The sequence below is a fragment of the Macaca fascicularis genome, chromosome 11 (genome assembly GCF_037993035.2).
Source record: "Macaca fascicularis isolate 582-1 chromosome 11, T2T-MFA8v1.1".
NCBI classification, from domain to species: Eukaryota; Metazoa; Chordata; class Mammalia; order Primates; family Cercopithecidae; genus Macaca; species Macaca fascicularis.
The window spans coordinates 70,742,681-70,766,048 of NC_088385.1; the positions used below are offsets into that span (position 1 = coordinate 70,742,681).

General features: G+C 38.6%; 1 protein-coding gene across 5 annotated transcripts in view; it reads left to right on the plus strand.

Moving 5' to 3' along the window:
* The window catches only part of SRGAP1 (SLIT-ROBO Rho GTPase activating protein 1), a 306,426-nt gene that overhangs the window by 125,060 nt on the left and 157,998 nt on the right, over nucleotides 1–23,368 (plus strand). For all 5 annotated transcript variants that reach the window (XR_012420434.1, XM_065524524.2, XM_065524525.2 and 2 more), the window contains one exon: nucleotides 21,391–21,586. Coding sequence is in view for 4 of the 5 variants with exons in the window: in XM_065524524.2 (XP_065380596.1) it covers nucleotides 21,391–21,586 (196 nt within the window). In the remaining variant the exon portion in view is untranslated. The remainder of the gene's footprint in view (nucleotides 1–21,390; nucleotides 21,587–23,368) is intronic.

The following is a 23,368-nucleotide window of genomic DNA, read 5'->3' on the forward strand; positions in this document are numbered from 1 at the left end:
TCCTCTACTTCCCAATAAGAGTATCCACTTTTTACAATTAGGCTGCTATTTAAATTATAGTTTGAGGAGACTTTTATGCTAAAACAATACTTAAACAGTGCAGAATTACCACTTGTTCTAACTTTTCTCCTTGACCAGTGCTTTGGTGATCAGGGGTGAGAAACGTTCTTTTTTGCTCTGCCACCCAGGCTGGAGTATAGTGGTGCAATCTTGGCTCACTGCAACCTCCGCCTCCCAGGTTCAACTGATTCTCCTGCCTCAGCCTCCCGAGTACCTGGGATTACAGGTGCCTGCCACCATGCCAGGCTAATTATTGTATTTTTAATAGAGACGAGGTTTTTCCACATTGGCCAGGCTGGTCTCAAACTCCTGACCTCAGGTGATCTGTCCGCCTTGACTTCCCAAAGTTTTGGGATTACAGGTGTGAGCCACCACACCCAGCCAAAACATCCTGATTTTCTAATTCTCATGATACCCTTAAAACTACTCTATACAACTGCATTGTCCAATATGGCAGCTATTGGTCCTTTGTGGCTATTCAGGGTTTGAAAGATGGCTAATCCAAGTTGAATATGCTGTCGGGGTAAAATTCTCAGCGGATTTTGAAGACTTAGTATAAGAAATCATAAAATTATAAAATTATTAATATTTTGTATTGAGTACATGTTGAAATTATAGTATTTTTGTATGTTGAGTTAAAATATATTATTAAAATTAATGTTACCTATTTCTTTTACTTGCTTTAATGTAGCTTCTAGAAAATTTAAAATTACATATGTGGCCTACATTTTTAGCTTATATGCTGTTTTTGTCTGCTTACTTTCTAAGGGTATATGTCTACAGTTTGGGCATATCATTGGGGTATGATACCATGGAGAGAAAATAAAAATGTATGGGACGAATATGTTCACCAACAGCCATAGAGCATAACTCCACAGGAACCACCAGTTAAGAGAGAAGAATCAATAGACAATGCATTGTTTAGTAGATTAATGAGCTTCTTTTAAATATGAGTGTTGTCTACTTTAAAATTTTATCTCCATGGCATATTTTTCTTCTTTTTAAGTTTTTCTCAGAACTGAAATTTTAAGATAGTGTCATCTTTTAAGAGCAAGGTATAATTTTTCAGGACCACTGGGGAAAAGTTTTAATGAGAACCTTTGTTAAAATAGTAGTATTCATTTTTTAATGTTTTTAATTGACACATAATTATACATGAGATATTTTGATATGTGTGTACAATATAGACTGATAAAATCAGAGTAATGGACATATCTGTCACCTCAAACATTTATCATTTCTTCATGGTGGGAACATTCGGAATTCTGTCTTCTAGCTATTTTAAAATATACAGTAACGTATTGTTAACTATAGTCACCTGCTGCACTATAGAACACTAGAACTTATTCCTCCAGTCTAATTGTAATTTTTTACCCATTAACCAACCTCTCTGTATCAGCCATCCTCCCTACCCTTCCCAGTCTCTGATGACCACTATTCTCTTTACTTCCAGGAGAGCAACGTTTTTAGCCTCCACATGAGTAAAATTTTAGAAATAAAAAAAATTTAAATACAAGAAAATAGTAGTATTCAGTATTTCAGAGATTCGTGAACTCTTTGAAATTTTTCATAATTAAATCAGCCAGTATGCCTAGATAGAACATTGCTGAAATACACAAAATCGTTTTTTTAAATCAACAGGTTGTCAGAGTAAGGTTGTTTTATTTGTTTTATAAAGAAAATTATATAATTGGAAACAGCAGAAGTTGCTGAGAGAACAGAATGTATTTTGGTCTGGTTTTTTTCCCTGGGGAAGTGAGAAAAGAGGAAGTAAAGGATTCTGGGAACCTGCCTTCAGCACCCAGCTTCAGCTACCAGCCAGGCAGCTGTGGGCAAATTCTTAGTCTCTTTTTGCCTCAGTCCTCATCTGTAAAATTGAGATGATAATAATAATACTTATCTAATAGGATTGGTATAGAATTTAAATGAGTTAATTCTTATATAGTAGAATTGTGCCTGACATAATATCCACTCGCTCACATTTAGCTATAGCAATATATGATTATAATTGTTATTACTATTATTAAATATCTTATATTTGAATGAGAAATTTAAGTTTTCCAAGCCTTTTGTCATCATACTTTCATCCTTCAAGCAACAGTGTCGAGTCCACAAGGGCATGTATTTATTATACCTGTTTTAAGGATGAAGTCACTTGAGCCCTGGAGAGGATTAGTAACTTGCCCAAGGTCACTTAAGTAGTGGCAGAGCTGGGAATCTCATTTAGTATTCTCAATTGACCCTTTCCAGTAGCCTGAGAAGTAGGTATAAACCACGGAGAAAGCATTACACTTGAGGCCTGTATAACTCCCTAGTTACACTGTGGGTTTTCTTCTTTGAGTTATATCCCAAGAACAGCTCACCAGTGGTTACTTGTGGATGGCTTGAGAGTGTGTTCATTTTACCTAAAACCCCAGCGAAGTCTAAATTTTAACATTTCATAGCAGAGGGCTAACTGTATTAAAATGGTGGTGTTTTCATCCAACTTAACTGTTTTTAAGGCCCAATTCCCTGTTCCCTATGTAATATTGAGTCACTTTAGTCCTTTTGTAAAATGAAAATCACACTACTTTGCTCCCAAATTAAGGATCTGGATCCGTTGATCTTGCCTAATTGTTTTCAGATACAGAATCTGTAATCTTGCTTAACTGTAGGCTTATACGGGGAAAAAATACGAGCTTTAGAGTCAGACAAAGATGCATTGAAACCTGACTCTGTCACTTAACATTTTTTAGCCTTGGACTAATCAGGGGACCTTTTTGAATCTTAGTTTTCACATCTGCAAAATAGGAATGTTCGAATGTATGCTTTGGCACTGTTATAAGGATTCAAGGTAAGCTAACGAAGAGCCTGGCTTTTGGGAGAAGCCCAGAGACAGTGGGTACTGATGCTCTGGAAATTCTACCTATGTAGACCAGTGGAGTTGTACCTTCTGAACCAAAGACAGTGTATGAAGACATCATTGGGTTTTGGAAAATCGAAATGAATGTAACCTAGAGCTTTACATATTAGAAAAATATTTGAAAAGATATACAGTAGGCAAATTTATTTAAAAAAGATATACAACAAAATGGTAACTGTATTAATAGCTTGGTAATAGAAAATCAAGTGTATTTTGGTTACATTTTCTAACTTTTTATGATGTGTATGTCTACTTTTGTAGTAATAAAAGGTTTTTTTTTATTTAAAACATCATTTACATAAAAAAAAAAACACAGTGGGCTGGGTGCAGTGGCTCACACCTATAATCCCAGCACTTTGTTAGGCTGAGGCAGGAGGGTCACTTAAAGCCAGGAGTTCAAGACCTGGCTGGGCAACATAGTGAGACCCCCATCTCTATAAAAAATAAATAAATTTTATAAAACAGAAAGCAATTGTACCATTTTAACATATGAGTTCTCTTAATGGGTAATTTCCCTCCTCCTTTCTACTTTTCCAATTTTCTACAGTAAGCATGTTTGTATGAATAATGGAGAAGATAAAAGTGCATTTTTCTTTTTTGGAGATGGAGTTTCACTCTTGTAGCCCAGGCTGAAATGCAGTGGCACGATCTCAGCTCACTGCAACCTCTGCCTCCTAGGTTCAAGTGATTCTCCTGCCTCAGCATCCCAAGTAGCAGGGATTTGCAGGCACCCATTATCATGCCCAGCCAATTTTTGTACTTTTAGTAGAGACGGGGTTTCATCATGTTGGCCAGGCTGGTCTTGAACTCCTGACCTCAAGTGATCCGCCTGTTTTGGCCTTCCAAAGTGCTGGGATTGCAGGCGTGAGACACCATGCCCGGTCAAAAGTGCATTTTTCATAGGCATAAACACTACCCCAAAATGGAATTTACAGTACATTAGAACTCACAAAAATACAAATTCTTGGGAATGTGGGAAGATGTTTTAGGACCAATAGATATAATACTACTACTACTAATAATAGGTACTCTTTATTGAGCATTTTCTATATGAGGCTCTATATTTGAACTTTTTCCATGCATTTTCTAACTTAATCCTCACAACAGGTTAATGAGATTGATTTCAGTTGAGGCTTGCAATGATGTAAATTACCCAAGGCACGATTCAGAATTTAAACTTGTGCTTTCAAAGGAAAAATAAAATCCTCATGTTAACGAAAGAAATCTTCACTTATGCTAAACTGGGGAAATAAAACTTTCCACAGAATTTATGACCAAATTCACATTGGATCAAGTTTTCTCAGCTGTTAGCTATAATATAAACTTAAACTACCACTCCATATTCTATTTTTTTTTCTAGAATTTCTTTTAATTGGGTAACTTGGGGGGTGAGGGAAGGAATGGGGTGGTTTTAATAGAATATCTTTTTCTTAATTTAGGCTTAAAAGTCAGCATAGGAAAAGAAGGGGTACAGGTAACATGAAGGGAGAGGTTTGTTGAGTGGAAATGGGTGGTGATACTGGAAGCTGGTTTTGTGCACTCCAAGTGTGGAGGAAATGGGTAAGTAAATCTGCTCCTCTTCTATAATGGGTAATGAACTTGGTGACAGTCTTCCTTTTAGCCTTTGGTTCCCAGATTAGGAAAAGATGTTAGATTAGAGTTGAAGGAAATTTCATATATGAGTATTCATAATGATTAACCCTTTTTTTGGTAAGAATTTCCATATTCACGTCTCATAAGTTGCCTTATGTCCTGAGCTTTTTGATAGGTTGGCTTTATCCTGTCTCTTAAGTGCACTTACTCATACAGTACCCTTCTGGAAGTTTGATATTTATTTTAAAAATTATTTCTGTGAGCCCTTTGGGAGGAGGGCAGGCAGTAGCCTGGCTTATTCATCTTTATATAAAAGCAACTAACAGGCTGGGTGTGGTGGCTCACTCCTGTAATTCCCACACCTTGCGGGGCCAGGGTGGGTAATTCCCACACCTTGCAGGGCCAGGGTGGGAGGATCGCTTCTCCCCAGGAGTTCAAGACCCACCTTGGCAACATAGTGAGGCCTCATTTCCACTAAAAATAAAAAAACTTAGCCACATGCGATGGCACCTATAGTCCCAGTTACTCAGGAGGCTGAAGACGGAGGATGACTTGAGCCCAGGAAGCCGAAACTAAAGTGAGCTGTGATTGCACCTCTGCACTTTAGCCTGGGTGACAGAGCGAGACCCTGTCTCAAAAAGCAACTAACAGCAACAACAAAAAAAGCAACTAGCAGGAGTCATATTGTTGGCATTTGATAGATTTTTGTTGAACCAGTGGATGAGTTCTTATTGGCAGGCAAGGAAACTTTTCTAGGGTTGGAGTTGCCTGATAAAAGCTCAGGTTGCTCTGGGAGATGGGACATTCTGGGCAGGTATGGGCTTGGGGGGATTTGACTCCTGGATTCTACGTAGGACTAAGTGATGTTTAAGTCTTGTTGTAAATGTAAGATTCTGTAATTCTATTTTTCTAGCATGTGCCCCAAGGGAAGAGAGATGGAAAGCTAATTGGAATTGCAGATTATCTTAGAAAGCCTTTGTTAGCAAAAGTGATGAACAGGTTTTGTATCAGCATTGAGAGCAGAAGGGCTTTCCCCCAGTTTCTGGAGTCAGCATCAACAGTGCTCATCCTGAGAAACAGTTCCAGTAAGCCTAGACTTCAGATTATCTTCCAGATTTAGGCTGAGCCCCAGGAAGGGAATGGTGAGGAGGAGAAACTGCTCTAGTATTTTCAATGCTAGGAAACTAGTGTGAGAAGTTTTAGAATAAGTCAATTCATTGGCATCCAAGTTACAAATACATTTACTTAAGAGCCAGGAAATAATGTGACTCACTAAATATGTTACCTTACATGATTTTAACTGGTCTCCACACACTATTTACGTTGCTGCCTCATTCATGAGGTCTTATACACTATTATCAATATGAATTTTGTTCCTCATATTTATGACAATTAAAGAAGGTATTAATTTTGTCCAGTAAGCTTAGAATTTCTGTACGTCAGAAGTTACAAAATGGTAGGCCATAGGTAAAATCTGGCCCCAGAACGTGCTTTGTTTGGCTGTACAGTATTTTGTTTTAATTTAATTAGTTACTGATATTTAACATTTTGGAGATTTTACCCAAAAATCCAGATTTCTGGCTTCTCTCTCAGAAAACAAAAATACCAGATTTGGCATAACTGCGTCATACCTCCTACCCAGCGCCCATTATGTGGAGCTTGGTGGCTAGATGAAGCCTGTGCCCCTTATGTTACCGTGGTCATGACCATCTCTTGTTACTTTACACCCTGCCTGCATCTCTCATTTGGGGGACCTGTCCGGCCTGTGAGGGCATTGGAGTTTGTGACCCCTGCTCTATGTGTAAGGCTCACAGGCAGGTCTTACGTCTCTAAGTGGCTGTCGTTTCAACCCTGTGAGGACTGAACAATGTGAAGTGTTTCATTGGATTTGGGCAGAGTGTTGTGCCTTCGGGATAATCCTGGCCAGTCAACTCTGTAACCAGAGGGAAGAAGAAAAAAGGTATTCATCCTGTGCTGCGCTGTTGGCATTTAGGAGAGCCCTAGTCTAGGAGACCGGGCCTCAAGTGCCCTGCAGACTGCTCGCTTGCCTCCGCTCATGGTTACTTGGCACCTGTGCTTGGGGAAGCGTCCAATGGAGTGGCAGAGGCTCAATGCCATCCATTCAGACAGCTTTCTGAATGCCGGCAGCCAAGAGAACATCAGCTGTGCCTGTGAGTAGTGTGGGTCCCCGCCAGAAACATCTAAACTTCAAAGGGAAAAAAATCGTACTGTGGGTCGATGTGGAAAGCTTTTGGTCTTTTTGAATTTTGCTCATTTTTACAGAGAAGGAAGACGGTGTGAAGCATTCTGACGGACTCTACCTGTTTTCAGGTGCCAAGATAATTAAGCTAGAGTAGTTGCATTTAAAACCTAACCATGAAAATAAAATGAATACAAAGAATTTCTGTTTGTTGTCAGAGCTACCTTAGAATTAGGAAAAGAAGATCATGGATGAATCTGATTGCAGATTTCATTAAAATTGAAGTTACATATTCACGACTGATTTTGATTGCACCATTTCTAAGGTCTTAAAGTGGTGGGGGTGGGTGACTTATAACCGAATAACCTACTCTTCCGTTCTAAAAGAAAAAGAAATCGTGCTTTCGTTTGGACTTGAAATTTTATTCTCATGCTGACCCAAGACTGAAGTCTGATACCTGGAATTTATTAGCAGCAAAATGTACTGTTTAAAAATCTAAAAAATCGGCCGGGCACGGTGGCTCACGCCTGTAATCCCAGCACTTTGGGAGACCAGGGCGGGCGGATCACAAGGTCAGGAGATGGAGACCATCCTGGCTAACACGGTGAAATCCCGTCTCTACTAAAAATACAAAAAACTAGCCGGGCGCGGTGGCGGGCGCCTATAGGCCCAGCTACTCGGGAGACTGAGGCAGGAGAATGGCGTGAACCCGGGAGGCGGAGGCTGCAGTGAGCCGAGATCACGTTACTGCACTCCAGCCTGGGCCACAGAGCAAGACTCTGTCTCAAAAAAAAAAAAAAAAAAAGAAAAGAAATCTGAAAAATCTACGATCCTGAAGACAAGCATGTGCAGACCAAAGCTCTCTTGAAATCCCTCTGGAGCCCATGCGTGATTTGGTGACTTCCTCAAGACCTTCATCATTTACTTTACATTTGATTCATTTTCTACCATGCTGCCTTTCCTCACATGTCACTCCTGAGTTTCTCCTCTTTTAAATTTCTCTAACTCTCCTTGAGCTATGCTTCCCTTTATCCTTTTCCTGCTCCCACCTTCCCTCTTTCCCTACACCATACCAGTCCGGTGTCTTCTGTTTTCCTCTCTTTACTACTTCCGCCTCTTTCCCAAGACACAGGGAAATTTAACAGAGGGGAGCGCACCGTGTGGGCAGAACGCTGGGGAGGAGAGTTTAAATTAAAAGGCAACATTTACATTGTAGATGCGTAATTAGAGGGAGAGGTGGTGAGAGCTGTCTGGTGCTGGGGATTCGGATGGAGGAGGACAGTATTTCTCCAGCAGTGCACTGTAAGAGCTATTTATGCATCTGATCATGTTTAAAAACGAAACTCTTCCAGATAAGAACAGATGTAAAGGGGTGGGCGTGGCAGAGGCAACATTGCTAATCATATTTGAGACCTTACAAAGAGCTTGTAGAGAAGTAGAGGTATGAGATTAGAAAATGTTAACATTTTCATCATACTATTTCTGCAGTGCTGCTTTGTTGTAATTTTTAATGATATATTTTTAAAGAAGTATAACTTTTCAATGTAGTTTGCAAATGTAATAGACCATAAAACAAATAAGAAAAGCAGAAGATCGGTGTTTAAAATAATTTGTAATTTTAAGCCACTTTCATTCAAAATTTAAATCTAATTATATTGAAAGGCAACTCGGATTGCATTATGGTACTCACAGATCCTTCCATTCCATATCCTTGAACATAGCTGGAACTGCCCCCTCCCTTATCAAGATTAACACAAAGCATTGTTAAAAATCTGTTGTTCCCTGTTTGGCAGGAAATGTCATTTTCCTGATAATTTCATTAGTTAGAACATAAATCTACAGCTATCTTTTCTAAATGTGCATAATTTGCATTTGTTTTTAACTTGTTAAATAAGTTGAAGCATTTCCTGTAATAAGTGAACAAAGAGCTGAATCAAGATAGCATCCCATATCATTTTAGAATATTTACTTTAAAATCCCCTAATAATTAGCCCAGCCTCTGCCTACCTAACCATCCTGCAATACAAAGCAAACTGCCATCCTTGTAACACCCTGAACTCTCTAGACACTCTCAGCCACTCCTTTTGTCCATAGTACCCTTTCGGAGCCCACCCACAACTTGCCAAAGTTCTGCTTTGCTGCTAGCTCCAGGTCACTCCAGAGCCTTCCGTGATTTACCTGGGCAGAATTTGTTGTTCCTGCCTATGTGTTCTCATAGTACTTTCTTCATGCTTCCATGATAGGACTTATTACCTTGCATTATAAATAATGAGAATTATAAAACTAATAGTTACATGTTTTCCTGTCTGTAGACCAGGAGGTAACCTGGGAGGCCCCAAGGTCAAGAAATAATGGATTTTTTGTATGTCCAGAGTCCATTACCTGGAAGATGCTCAGTAATGTTTGTCAGATGAGTAACATAAGCATTTTTATATTTACTTGTTCCTCGTTGACTAGACATTGTTTAATGAACATTGTTGAATTCAGTTTTTTTTCAGATTATGCAGGTAAAAGCTGGATGTTTGTGCAGGACTAGAAGTATACTTTTATTATAGAGTTTGACTCATATCTGAGGATGAAATAGAAGACTTACTTTTAACACAGGTTGTCTGTCACATTGGACATTTTCTTTGGTGCTTGAAGAGATAAAATAATGAAGAAGAGAATTAACGTATCTGACATTTTAAATCTAGTTAATGGTCAGTACTTGCTAAGACCTGAAAAATCTTAAAAGGTGTGTGTGTGTATAGGGGTGTGTGTGTGTGTGTGTATGTATAATTTTTTTTTAGGTGAAAAAATAATTGCCATCTCAAAATAATTTTGTAGCCTACAACTTGAAAGGCTTTTATTTTATGATTTAGAATTGCAGCTTTCAGTTGTAAAATGGATGTTCAGGAAGCATGGGTAGTGAGGCTATTCTCTGGCTTCCTTTTTTCAGCTCCTGATCCAGAGTCCAGGTAGTCCATGTGGACCAGAGGTGATTGGAGCTCTCATTTATTGAATTGTAGTTAAAACAAAATAAGAAAGTTGCCAATAGAAATCCAATCAAAGTCTCAAACAGAAAGCTGGGCATCGTCGTGGTTCGTGCCTATAATCCCAGCACTTTGGGAGGCCGAGGTGGGAGGATTGCTTGAGCCCAGGAGTTAGAGACGAGCCTGGGCAACATAGCAAGACCCTGTCTCGATTTTTCTTAAAAATCTCTAATAGAGGTATAAAGAAAATTAAGTGAAATGATTAGTGTTTCCTTTGTCAGTGTTTTAGATTAAGGTATTCTCTTGTGGTAGAAGTAGATATATAAAATATACTTTTACTTCAGAGATGTTTAGAACTTTATGATATTCAATGGATATAACTGGAATTCTTTTCTACTGCTGACCAAATAAGATACTGTTTATAGGAGAAACCTTATAGGGTTGGAGGCCATAAGGAGCAAAGAATAAAGAAGAGGTCGTAATGCAGTGGCGGATTGCAGGGAGTGGAGAAGGAAAACCATTTTTCTGAATTAGCAAAATTTGGTGCCGAAGTCAATAGGTGCCTAACTAAGCATTTTGATAACTTAGTATACTTATTGAAACAGATGTACACCAGAGATAGTTGTTGAGTACCTACTATGTGCTCTGTGGAAATTTAGAAACATGTTATTTGTATTCAAGGATCTTATAATACATTATAGTTCAAAACTTTATGTTAATTAGAACATAATAGCAATAGTACAATAATGATCTCAAACAAAAGCAGTTGACCTAAATACATAGTTTCCTAGAAAGCCATGACATTCAGGAAATACTAGGAAATTAGTTTTAGGCATTTAGCTAGTTTTTTTTAAAAAATTTGAATTTTGGGGAGTTCTTTTGGCTTTAAGTAAATAATAGAAGGCCAGGCATGGTGGCTCATGCCTGTAATCGGAGCACTTGGGAGGCCGAGGTGGGCGGATCACCTGAGGTCAGGAGCTCAAGACCAGCCTGGCCAACATGACAAACCCCGTCTCTACTAAAAATATAAAAATTAGCTGGGCGTGGTGACAGGCACATGTAATCCCAGCTACTCAGGAGGCTGAGGCAGGGAGAATTGCTTAAACCCAGGAGGCGGAGGTTACAGTGAGCCAAGATCACGGTACTGCATTCCAGCCTGGGTGACAGAGCAAGACTCAGTCTCAAAAGAGAAAAAAAGTAGATGATAGAAATGGCAGTAGATACTTGGCACCTAAACTGTTATTTGCTGCATCAACTCTCATTGGATTAATAGTTGTACATTCTAATATATTCTAAACATTCTAATAAAGCATCTAGAAGCACAGGTCTGGGTCACTTTAGCTTGCTTTGCGTAATTACACACTATGTATAATTGCCGAACATTGTAAGTTTGCATCATAGTCTCTGGAGTCAGACAAACCTGAATGGGAATCCAAATTCTGGTATTTATTAATTATCATACTTTGAAAAAAATACTTACACTCTCTCTGTTTCAATTTTATAATCTCTGTAATGGAGGCACCACATAATAGGATTGCTATAAGAATTAAATGAGATAAACTGTATCAAGTACTTACCACAGAACCTGAAAACATCATAGGAAATCAATAAATATTCTCTTATTAGATATAAATGTTAAATTGCTTAAGAGTCTAAACTAATTTCTAGTAGACACTTTAAAATTGGAATTATTGCAATAAGAGAAATAGCTTTAATTTGAAAAAGGCTCAATTTGCAATTAACTCAGTACTCAGTACAAAAGGTTTAAACTAGTTTAAAAGTTTTTCGTTTTTTTTCTTTTTTTCTTTCCAATATTTTCCCAAAAAAGTCCATTTTTAAAACTTATTCAGAGAAAAACATGTGTAAGCTTTGATGTTTATTCCATGAAACTTCATGTTGAATTGTATCAGGAAAGAATGTCAATGTTTGGCAAATGCCTTGAACCTTTGTCAGTAACACAGTCATTCCAAATGCCTTTGTCAGGAACACAGTCATTCCAAAATGCAAATCTTTGTACTCCCTGTAAATCAATAATTCCCACACACTGTCTTTCTCTAGTAGTAAAAATCAATCTACTAATAAGACCTGAAATGTCCTTGCTTAATTATGGGGAAGTTAATGAAACCCTGCCTCTTGTGCATTTTAAATAAAAGTACAATAGTGGGTCATTCAGATTTACACTTCCTTAAACTGCCCTTTCCTACAGTGTTGTTAAACTTCAATCATTGAACACTCTAATTTATTGCCTTTTATCCTGGCTAACTTTCATATGAAAAAAAAGTGCAAGTTTGTTTTCCATACTTTAACTAAAAATGTTATATAGGCCAAAATATAATATTTGGCTTTCAAAAGTTATGAAAAACTGACAGTTTTTTAGTAAGCTTTTATTCTAAAATACTATTGAGGTTAACATCATTTCAGATGAAGGTATTATAATGAAGACTTAGAACAATGAATACAGCCTCTATGTGTCAGAAATTTTTTGAAATTTGCTTTACTTTCACATCTGAAATAGTGAGGATTAACTGTACCTGTACTGAGAAGACAGTTTATTTTCTTTTAATTTTTATTTATTTTTTTCTTCCAGTCTTACTTTAATACAAAAGAGGATTTTATTATAATTCTGTTACCCCCTAGATATGCTAGTCACCTCTAGAGTTCTGAGATGAGCCTATAATTTTGAGCTTGGAATGAAAGCAACTTGATTTTATATTATGTTCGTTGCACTATTTTGTTTGCTTAAATTGCTGGTGCTATCATAATTCTAAAGTCGAAAAAGACCTTAGGGAGTCATATTTTCCTTAAGACAGTGACCTGGAAAGTTACATTTGGTTCAGCCACCCTAAACTTCCTAGAAAATAACTCTTCTGGACTAGGATATCAAGAGTATAATTTTGAGTTTACTTAAGGCATGACATTTCCATTCCCCACATTTGTGCAGCCTCCCAAATTCTACATGTCCAGAGCGAACCCCTCTGAAGCCATCTGTGATGATGACCCCCAAGTGGCCAGTGATCTTTCCTTCCTGAATGTCCCTTAGACTAAGTAGTCCGCACCATCATATCTAGAACTTGTATTTTTCTTTTTTCTTTACACATTTAATAATTGGCCAACACAGCACTTTACATAATGAGAAAGTATTTTCTTATTTCATCTGATTGAAACCTTCCATCACCTTTGGAAGGGAAATATGGCAGTTATTAATGACCACTTCACAGTTAAGGCAACATTAGCTCCAAAGAAATAGTCCCTTCTCCAATGTCACACCTCCTCTGACTAGAAGCGGTGTTCAGACACTCTGTATTCTGTACTAGGTTTGCCTTAGGCATAGATTTTGCTTTCTGATTAAGCCTGTCAAGTCCTCAAGGACCCATTCCAATGGGAACTCCACATTGCAGACTCCACTTACTACAAATTCAGTTGCTAATTCCCTCATATCCTAGAGGAGAGCTGTCCAAAAGCCATATTGGTCATTTTAGATTTTTTAGGAGTTACATTTTAAAAAGTAAAAAGAAACTGCTGAATAGGTGAAATTAATTTGAAAATATTTTAATGTACAATATATCCAAAATGTTATGATTGCAACATGAATTAATATACAGATGATTGAGACATTTTATTCTTTTTTTTTTCTCATAATAACATTTCAGAATTTCATGTGTGTTTTACACTCACAGCACACTTCTCTTCAGCCTAGCCGTGTTGCAAGTTCGCAGTGACACTTGCAGCTACATACTGGGCAGCATAGTGCTTAAGATTTCTCCACAATGTAGCTGGAAATCATGTTCTACTCCCTAATAACAGATTAAATGGAAATAATCATTAGTTCCACACCAGAAGACAGAAATGAGTGATTCATAAATAATTAAAATAATAAGAGGCTTAGGGGAAAATATGGATACCATTCATTCTTGTGAGGGTTTTTGTTGTTATTAATTTGTTTTGCCCTATGATTCCTCATTCAAATGGGGGAACCATACAACTTACAAGGAAAACTCTTATTTCATAAGGTGTAGGATGCTAAGCATTGCATTTATTATTCATTTGTATTCTCTTCTGAAATGTAAGTCTGATTATGAATCTTCCTTGTTTAAAATTGTTCAATTTCTGCCCACTGATGCTTCTAAGTATCCTCCATTGAGGTCCTGCTAGACCAACAAGATCCAAATATCCAGCCTGAACACAGGTATTTTTAGTAAGGACGCCAGGTGGTTTTTATCATCAAGCCAATTTGCAAAGCTGACCTGTGAAATAAAATCTGACTCCTTAGCATGCCACATGGGGTCCTTTCCAACCTAGTCTGTGACTAGACCTCCTACCCATCCAGAATTCAATTTCAGCAACAGAGAAGCACTTGTTATAACTCTCCTTCTCTCCCACTTCCTTCAGCCAAACTCCTGATAAGTCAGTCTCAGGGTCACCTTTTTGTGCCCTTGCCTTTCTGCCCAGCCATGGATATGTCCGCCCCAGAGTCTCACTGCATCTTGACAGTCTTACCTTGAGGCTATGAAAGTCACTCGCTCTCATTATCTGTCTGTGTTGCCTTTGCCTCCTCGCTGAGAATGGGACTCATGACTTTCAGTCTGTTATTTATGGCCACGAATAAGGAGTCTGGCACAAGGAAATATTCCATAAATATTTTTTAATGAAAGCTTGCTGTTGCTAGTAATAATAACATGTCCATCTGTTTCATAGTGGTTTACAGATTGCAGCACGCTTTTCACTTATATCATCTCATTTAATTCTCAGCACAGCCTTGTGAGGTGGGAAGTAGTATTTTATAAAATGAAACTCTGAGAGGTTGAGCGACTTGCCCCATGTCACATGACTTGTATTAGGTGACACTGTAACTCCAATCTGGGTCCATCCTAACCTAGTCTGGGTCCTTTCTGACCTAATCTGTGACCAGATCTCCTACCCATCCAGAATTCAATTTGGTAAATTGAATTAAGTAGTATACATCCTGACGCTTGCTAATTTATGTGCAGAGTATAAGAGAAGCATAAATCTTGGGTTCAGATTTCTAGTGAAGTGGAGAAATGGCCTTTATTTATTCAGTTCATTCACTTAAAAAAAAAAAAAAAAAACAAACTCAGTTTTATGGAATTTTTGCCTGCTCCAAATTTTTAGCCTAAAAAAGCTTATTATGCAAAATTTGCACCTGGTGTTTAGTTAATCAACAGTCACCAGGTTGTATAAATATTCACATGAGCAATGAGCATGGAAATAATCAATAGCGCCAGTTAGCATCTCACTGGGTTGCTCTTAAAGACATTTCAATGCCTCTCCCCTGTCATTTAGGAAAATCCCTTCTGTCCTTTGGATAGAGGTAATAGTACATCTTAAGAGAATGTAGACCCTTTTGGTATCATAAGAAAATTCTGGCCAAATAAGAATGTGAAATAACAGAGATAATTTGTGATACTTTAGAAATGTTATTATATTATTTGCTAGATGATCGTGAGTATAACACCAGTGTATCAATTTTATGTCCTAGTCGTAGTCATTTAGTAATGTATTAGAGAAACAGCCCAGTGTGGATCAATCTTTCTATGAAATATGTATCAGTCTGTGGCTTCACACAAATTTATTTTAAGAGTTAGGGCTTCCCTTTATGAGAGCAATAACAAGACATTCCTTCATTTCCTCTGTTTCTAGGCAATTCCATTTTATTTGGCAAGTATTAGTCAGCAGATTTTTATAGCTTAGAGGAACCATTTTTTCTTTTTTTTTTTTTTTCAACAAATTAATTGCAGCAGTTTGAAAAGCACACTCATTTTGTGCATTGTTCTTGTTAGATTATTGGTATTGATTCATTCCATAGTGATGCTCTGTAGAACAGAAATGAAATAATAGTCATTTTAAAAAAAAACAGTAAATTTTAGCCTCCATTAAAACAGCCATTATGGTTATTTAGTAGCCCCTGACCTAGATTTAAGTAATGACTGCTTACAGCCTCCTCAGAGATCACGTTTTCTGCCTAAAAGAGCTTGTGCTGTTTTATGCGGTTATGGGGGATTCATGGTGAAAACCTTTCTTAATATTCTATTCGGTAAATCTTTTCTATGGCATTAAGTGCCTTTGGGCTCATGAAATCTTTTTAAAGTGCTTGTCCCCATGTTGGACATTTGACAAAAAGTACCAAAAAGTACTGGGTGTGGAAATAGGAGTTTGTTGTTATTACTATTATCATCATTATCAGAAATGTATCAACAACCGAAATTTCATGGAATTGTGATATAGCTATCTTTTTATGTATATAACAGCTGTTTTGAGATATATTTCACCTGTCACACGATTTATCATTTCGAGATTACAATTCAGTGGCTTTTGGCATATTCACAGGTTTTGCGACCAGAGCCACAATCAATTTTAGATCATTTTTATTACCCTATAAAGAAACTTTGCACCCCTTAGCAGCCATTTTTCCCCAACCATCCCAACTCTAGGCAACCCCTAATCTACTTTCTGTCTCTATATATTACTCTGGACCTTTTGTAGGAATGAAATTATAGACTGTGTTTTTTTTGTGTGTGAGTGGTTTCACTCACTAAAGTTATGTTTTCAAGGTTCATCCATGTTGTAAATAAGTACTTCATTCCTTTTTATGGCTAAACAGTATTCTGTTGTGTGGCTATATCACATTTTGTTTATCCCTTTATTAGTTGATACACATTTGAGCTGTTTTCACCTCTCAGCTGTTATGAGCAATGCTACTACTGCACACATTCACATGCAAGTTTTTGTGTGGAAATAGATTTTCATTTCTCTGGAATGTATACCTAGGAGTAGAATGGCTGAGTCATATGGTAACTCTAAGTGTAATATTTTGAAGAACTTCCTGACTGTTTTCCAAAGAGACTGCATCATTCTACATTTCCACCAGCAATGTGTGAGTTCCAGTTTCTCCACATTGTCTTCCAACACTTTTTTTTAATCTTTCTTATTATAGCCATCCTAGTGAGTGTGAAGTGGTACCCCATTGTGCTTTTGATTTGCACCTCCCTGAAAGCTAATGATATTGAGCAACTTTTCATATGCTACTGGCCATTTGTATATCATCTTGGGAGAAATGTCTATTGAGACCCTTTGACCATTTTAAAATTTTTATTATTATTATTATTTTTGAGATGCAGCCTCTCTCTGTCACTAGACTGGAGTGCAGTGGCACGATCTTGGCTCACTGCAACCTCCGCCTGCCAGGTTCAAGCAATTCTCCTGCCTCAGCCTCCTGAGTAGTTGTGACTTCACGTGAACACCACCGCACCCTCTAATTTTTGTATTTTTAGTAGAAATGGGGTTTCACCATATTGGCCAGGATGGTCTCGATCTCTTGACCTCATAATCCACCCACCTTGACCTCCTGAAGTGCTGGTATTACAGGCATGAGCCACCGCGTCCAGTCTGTCCATTTTTAAAATTGAGATTTTGTTTTTAATTGTTGAGTTGTAAGAGTTCTTTGTATATTCTTTATACAAGTTCCTTATCAGATATATGATTTGTGAATATTTTCTCCCATCCTGTGGGTTATGTTTTCACTTTCTTGGTGGTTACTGCCGTGTATCTTGTAACCTACTTATCCTTCAAGGCATTATGTGTTCCACACTCTTCCAGTCTGAGTCAGTTTCTGCTCCTCTTTCCATAGCTTCCTGTTGCACTTCTTTGTTATGGCAGTGAACAGAGTGTAAATGATGGGTTTGGGATTTGTCTTCCTAACCAGAAGGACCTGTGTCTTACGAACCTTTGTATCTCCAGTGCCTAGGACGCTGCGTAACACAAAATGGAAACTCAATAATTGCTTGTTCACCTAAACTAAAATGAACTTTGAGTCTAAAAAAAATGTTTCAGGTCAATACTAACCCCAAAAAAGCCTCTAAAAAGGGGTGGGAGCCTTGATAGACTGTCAAAGAACCTGGGGGTAGGAAGGAAGCTGCAGTGTCTTATGCAGAAATGAGGCTCACAGTTTTTCTCAGAATTACCCCTTGCACTTATGCTTTCCCCAGTCCCAGTGTCCAGCTTTAGTTCTGTAGTTCCCATGACGACAGTGGTGCCTCTAGCTGCAGCCGCCTGTGGCCCCATGGCAGAATTCATGCAGTGTGGGGCCCAGTGCACCACGGGCTTCCTTGATTTGTTCTTTTTTGTTTGAGACAGGATGTCACTCTGTTGTCCGGCTGGAGCGCCAGTGGCGTGATCACAGCTCCACTGCAGCCTCAAGCTCTAGGGCTCGAGGGATCCTTGCACCTCAGCCTCCTGGGTAGCTGCGATTGCAGGCGTGCACCACCACAACCAGCTAATTTCTAATTTTTTGTGTGGACATGGGGTCTCCCTATCTTGCCCAGGCTGATTTCAAATGTTTGAGCTCAAGTGATCCACCTGCCTTGGCATCCCTAAGTGTTGGGGCTACAGCCATGAGCCAGTGTGCATGGCCCTTTGATCTGTTCTGAGCAGCAGACACGAATTTATGCAACCAATCATTTATTTTACTCATTTTATTCATTTTGAAATATTTCTTTAAATTCTTTGGTGCTGTTTAAGGTGAGCACAAATCTAGTGAAGTCATACTAGGATAGCCATGCCATTTGTTCATGGAGGTGACCTCTGTACTCTGCAGCCCTATGATGCTGGTGCGGTATAAGGAATCCAAAGATTTTCTCTTCCTAACAAGATGTGTTTTTTTGTTGTTTTTTGTTTGTTTGTTTGTTTGTTTGTTTTGAGATAGAGTCTCACTCTTTGCCCAGTCTAGAGTGCAGTGGTGCAATCTCTGCTCACTGCAACCTGCATCTCCTGGGTTCAAGCAAGTCTCGTGACTCAGCCTCCCAGGTAGCTGAGATTACAGGTGCATGCCATCACACCTGGCTAATTTTTGTATTTTTAGTAGAGACAGGGTTTCACCATGTCGGCCTGGCTGGTCTCGAACTCCTGATCTCAAGAGATCCACCCACCTGGGCCTTCCAAAATGCTGGGATTACAGGCGTGAGCCACTGCACCTGGCCCCTAATGAGATGTTTCTTATGGTAGTAGTTTTCTGTTGAGTTTTTAAAAATGATCTTTCTTATGATCCTTTCCTTATTTGTCCTAAACTTCTCTAAATTGAAGAGGTAGTTGAATGGATTATCTTCCATTTTTTGGAGTTGATTTTTTCGCAGTGATGCTCTAGATTCTGTCTCTTACATGTTTCCTGTTGTGGAGAATGCTGAGTGTCTTGTTTTGATTGGAAAATTACAGATGACACAAAGTAACAGTTAATTTTTGTAAAACGAGGATGAGGATTTAATTGTTAAATCCGTCATTCTCATGATTCCCTAGTTGTTGATCTTAAATCCTGATGGAAGTAAGCAAGAGAATATTTAAAAATGAGACCCAAGAAAAAAGCCTGTATAATTTTTGTGTATTTCTGATGAGATTTGCGATTTGTACTTTTATTTCTTACTTGGCACTAAGGCAGCTAAAAAACAAAACAAAACAAAAAAACAGAAAACTAGTTGACAGCCTAAGATGTTTGATTTACTTTCTCTTAGTGCAGCTAGGTGTGCTAAAATTAATTCATCTTGAAAGACTTACTAGGATCCCTGAATGGTGGGAAACACCCCCACCCTTGAAATATTCTTTTTCTTCATGAAACAAAAAGAACTCTGTAGCTTGAAAGACAAAGTTTGGCAAACATGCTGATTATACTACTGTATTGGAAAACACTTACTTTGATTGACTAGTTAAAAGCGTGTAATAATGTGTTCAACTCTGGTGTTCAGCACATGTCTGTGAAGTTATAATAAAATCCTGCAATCTAGAGGTGGAGAGACCACGCAAGGACACTTGAGAAATTCTTCCCTGTCTTCCCCCAGGACTCCCCAGAGACAGCACTGCCTGGAGCCTGACCTTATTGAGGGCAGAGATCTTGTTTCATTAGTTATTGTTTCTTCTTTGCCAGGATACAAGCCTGGCACAGTATAGGTGCCCAAAAAAAGGTTTGATGGATAGAAGGATGGAGGAAGTGTTTGATTAGTCAGACTGACAGGTTAGGGTCAAAAGTCTCCAGGGGTACCAGTTACTGGCCGAAATGCTTAGATAAAGTATTTATACTCCTTAAACTTCAATTATTCTTTGTAAAATGGAAAATACTACTAAAACTTACTTCATTAGGGCATAGAATAGTAAACATTGAGTTATTACTAGTTATTTTTAAATTAAGCACATTTCCTGACTCCCCATTCAGAACTTGACCACCTTATTCATGAACTTGCTATTAACTTGCTGTTAATGAACTCGATTAAACATGGTCAAGTTTATGTGTATATATATTATACACACACACATATATATACATATATATATTTATAATCAGTACTGGCCTTCTGTATCTAAGAGGAATAGCAAGAAATTTAAAGAGACATTATTTGGACATTGATTTCTACTAACTCCACTGAATTAGATTCAGCCTTCACTTTTCGGGAAATGTACTGACACTGGGAAAGACGAAATGAAGAAGTTTTCCAGCGTGATGTTCTTGTCTTTGGAGCTTAGCCTTAGGTCTTTAGAACAAAAACAAGTCTGTAGTTATTAGTTACTGTATCTCATTTTCCAAAACACACATGTTTCTTTGTTACAGTCGTTTACAGATATTTTTGCATGCCACATTTTTGCTTTTGAGATTTCCCTGAATCACCAAATGACCACCCTTCAAGTTTCTAACGTATTAAAATTATCAGAAGATTCTTTGAGGACTAAATACGTCGATAAGGGTATTATTTTGAACAATGTGTAAAAGGTGAAGGCCAGCTGAAGAGGCCTTTTTGTTGTGAACAGAATAATAAACTGGAATCTGAGGACTACATTGTCATGAATGGATTATTTGGCTACGGAAAGAAGTTATTTTTAGGCACAGCATCCCTATAAGCCCTGAAGCTATGTGTTTTACAAACTAGAAATTATGCACTAAATAAAAATTACCAGATGTCAGTCTCTGTATGTGCCAAATGGCAAACGTGTAGTGGTTCAGAGCCTGGAAGAAATGATGCTTATTTCTTTGCCATTCAGACTCAAAAGGGATAGCTGAGATAGAGTGCTGTTGAAAAAATTACAGTGTTTTCAGCTACCCAGAGATGTTATGAATTGTTATCTGAAAGGCTTTCATTCTTTCCCCTCATGGCTCTTTGTGTGTTTGTGGCATTACAAATGTAACCCATATGTTTATTCTAATCTATTACGTTCTTTCCTGAGGCTCCTCTTGTCCTTTTAAAGGGTCAGCAGATAACTTTTTTAAAGAATCAACCTGGACACAGTATTCTAACAAAGGTCCAATACAGAGCTAAATAAATAATTAGGAGTCATGGTCAGACGCAGTGACTCACGCCTGTAATCCTAGCACTTTGGGAGGCCAGGGTGGGTGGATTACCTGGTGATGCATGCCTATAGTCTCAGCTATTCTGGAGGCTGAGGCAGGAGAATTGCTTGAACCCGGGACGCAGAGGTTACAGTGAACTGAGATTGCACCACTGCATTCCAGCCTGGGTGACAGAGTGAGACCCCTATCTCAAAAATAACTAAATAAATACATTTAAAATATACATATATTATATATATATTTTGTGACTTATATCTTGCACATACCAGCACACCTCATTAATTTTCATGTAACCATCCAGTGGCTTCTCTTCTCTCCTCAGAAATTCGAGCTCAACTGGTAGAACAACAAAAATGCCTGGAGCAGCAAACGGAGATGCGAGTTCAGCTTCTCCAGGACCTACAAGATTTCTTCCGAAAAAAAGCTGAAATTGAGACGGAATATTCCCGGAATCTAGAGAAATTAGCAGAAAGGTTCATGGCAAAAACGAGAAGCACTAAGGATCATCAACAATACAAGTAAGAGACTTGAATCTAATTCACCTTTCCAAGGGTGATATCCATCCTGCCTTTGCCACCTTTGTGGATTTTTGATTTTTCTATTTTTGTCTGAGTAGTGGTTATAGAGCATATTCTCATAAATCAAAGCAGCCCTCTACATTTGTAATTTATGGGCATCAGTTTATCATTTCAAACTAGTGTAATCTGTTGACAGTTTTGTCTTTCTAATACATATATATTTATGGATAACTTTATATGCCAGAAGAGAAGGTATCTGTTTGTAAAATTCTTGATTATAGAAACCTGGGAGTTGATATCTGCTATAGGTAGGATAGATTTAAAGTAGCTTTTTGTTCAAGCAAAGACCTCAGATTTTCTATTGTGAATTTATATGAAAATAAGCAGTAAGAATTGCTTGAGTTTAGTGCCCCCCTTCCTGCCCATCATGTTTATGGTCATTGTAATTGACACTGATTTAAAACAAAAGTTTTAAGGAAAATGCTATGAATGAGCATCAAGTAAGTTTAATTATAATTTATTTGCTTTAAAAATTACACATAAGATGTTCTGCTAATGAAATTTACCGTATGATTTAAATCCTGGGGACAGGGCTGGGCAGGGTGGCTCATACCTGTAATCCCAGCACTTTGGGAGGCCAAGGCAGGTGGATCACCTGAGGTCAGGAGTTCAAGACCAGCCTGACCAATATGGTGAAACCCCATCTGTACTAAAAATACAAAAATTAGCCAGGCATAGTGGCATGCATCTGTAATGCCAGCCACTCGGGAGGCTGAGGCAGGAGAATATCTTGAACCCGGGCAGCAGAGGTTGCAGTGAGCTGAGATTGCAACACTGCACTCCAGGCTGGGCAACAGAGTGAGACTCCATGTCAAAGAAAAAAAAAAAAAAAATCCCAGAACAAAGAAAGACAAGTAAGCGGATAACTCCAGTGAAATATTCAAGTGCTCCAACAGGGGAAGGCCGGGGAGACCCTGGACAGACCCAGTTGATATCTGTTCTGCATTGGAGGTGGGAAAGGGAAGGTCCTTAAAGAAGTGGCATCTAAGCAAAGACCTGAAGGACTAGTTGGTCAATAAAGGAGAGAAGAGGAGGATATTCCAGGCAAGGGAACCATCATGGGCAAGGGGCCGGCAGGGAATGTACCACGCCCGGCTAAGGGATGTACAGCAGGTTTGCAGAATAGAAGTAGTCCAGTGGGAGTGAGTAGGGAGGCGGTGAGCTACATGGCTGCAGGTGTGAATCAGAGCAGGTCCTGGGGGCCTGGGGATCTTCCTGGCCAGGCCTTCCATCCAGACGTTTTCCTGAGGGCACGAGAAGGAACACTGCAGGTAGAGAGAAGTTGACCTGTTTAGGAGATAGAAAAAAGACAGTGCAGGCTTTCATTTCTGTAAATACAGCAGGCCAGATAATCTGAAAAACATGTAAATCTGAAAACTCTCAGAAATGTTGGTTAACATATAATGGACATCCTTTTAAATATAAATTTCTAGGGGCCAAAAAAAGAGGGAACTGAAAACCTAAGTGGCAGTTGTATCTACCCTTTAATTTCACAGGGGGAGAGAAGAGGAGGTCTGTGCCAAGTAAAGACTTGGAACTAAGAGCTTCCTCCCCACCAACCCCATTGCATTGCATCCCAGAACCAGAAGAGCTGCTATCTCAGTGAAATGGTTAAACAGAAAACCCTCTACCCACCTTCATGGGGCACAACAAGGAGACCTGGCTGCTCAGCCTGGGCTCCTGTTTGGAAGGGGCTGCGGAGAAGCATGCCTTTCTTTCACC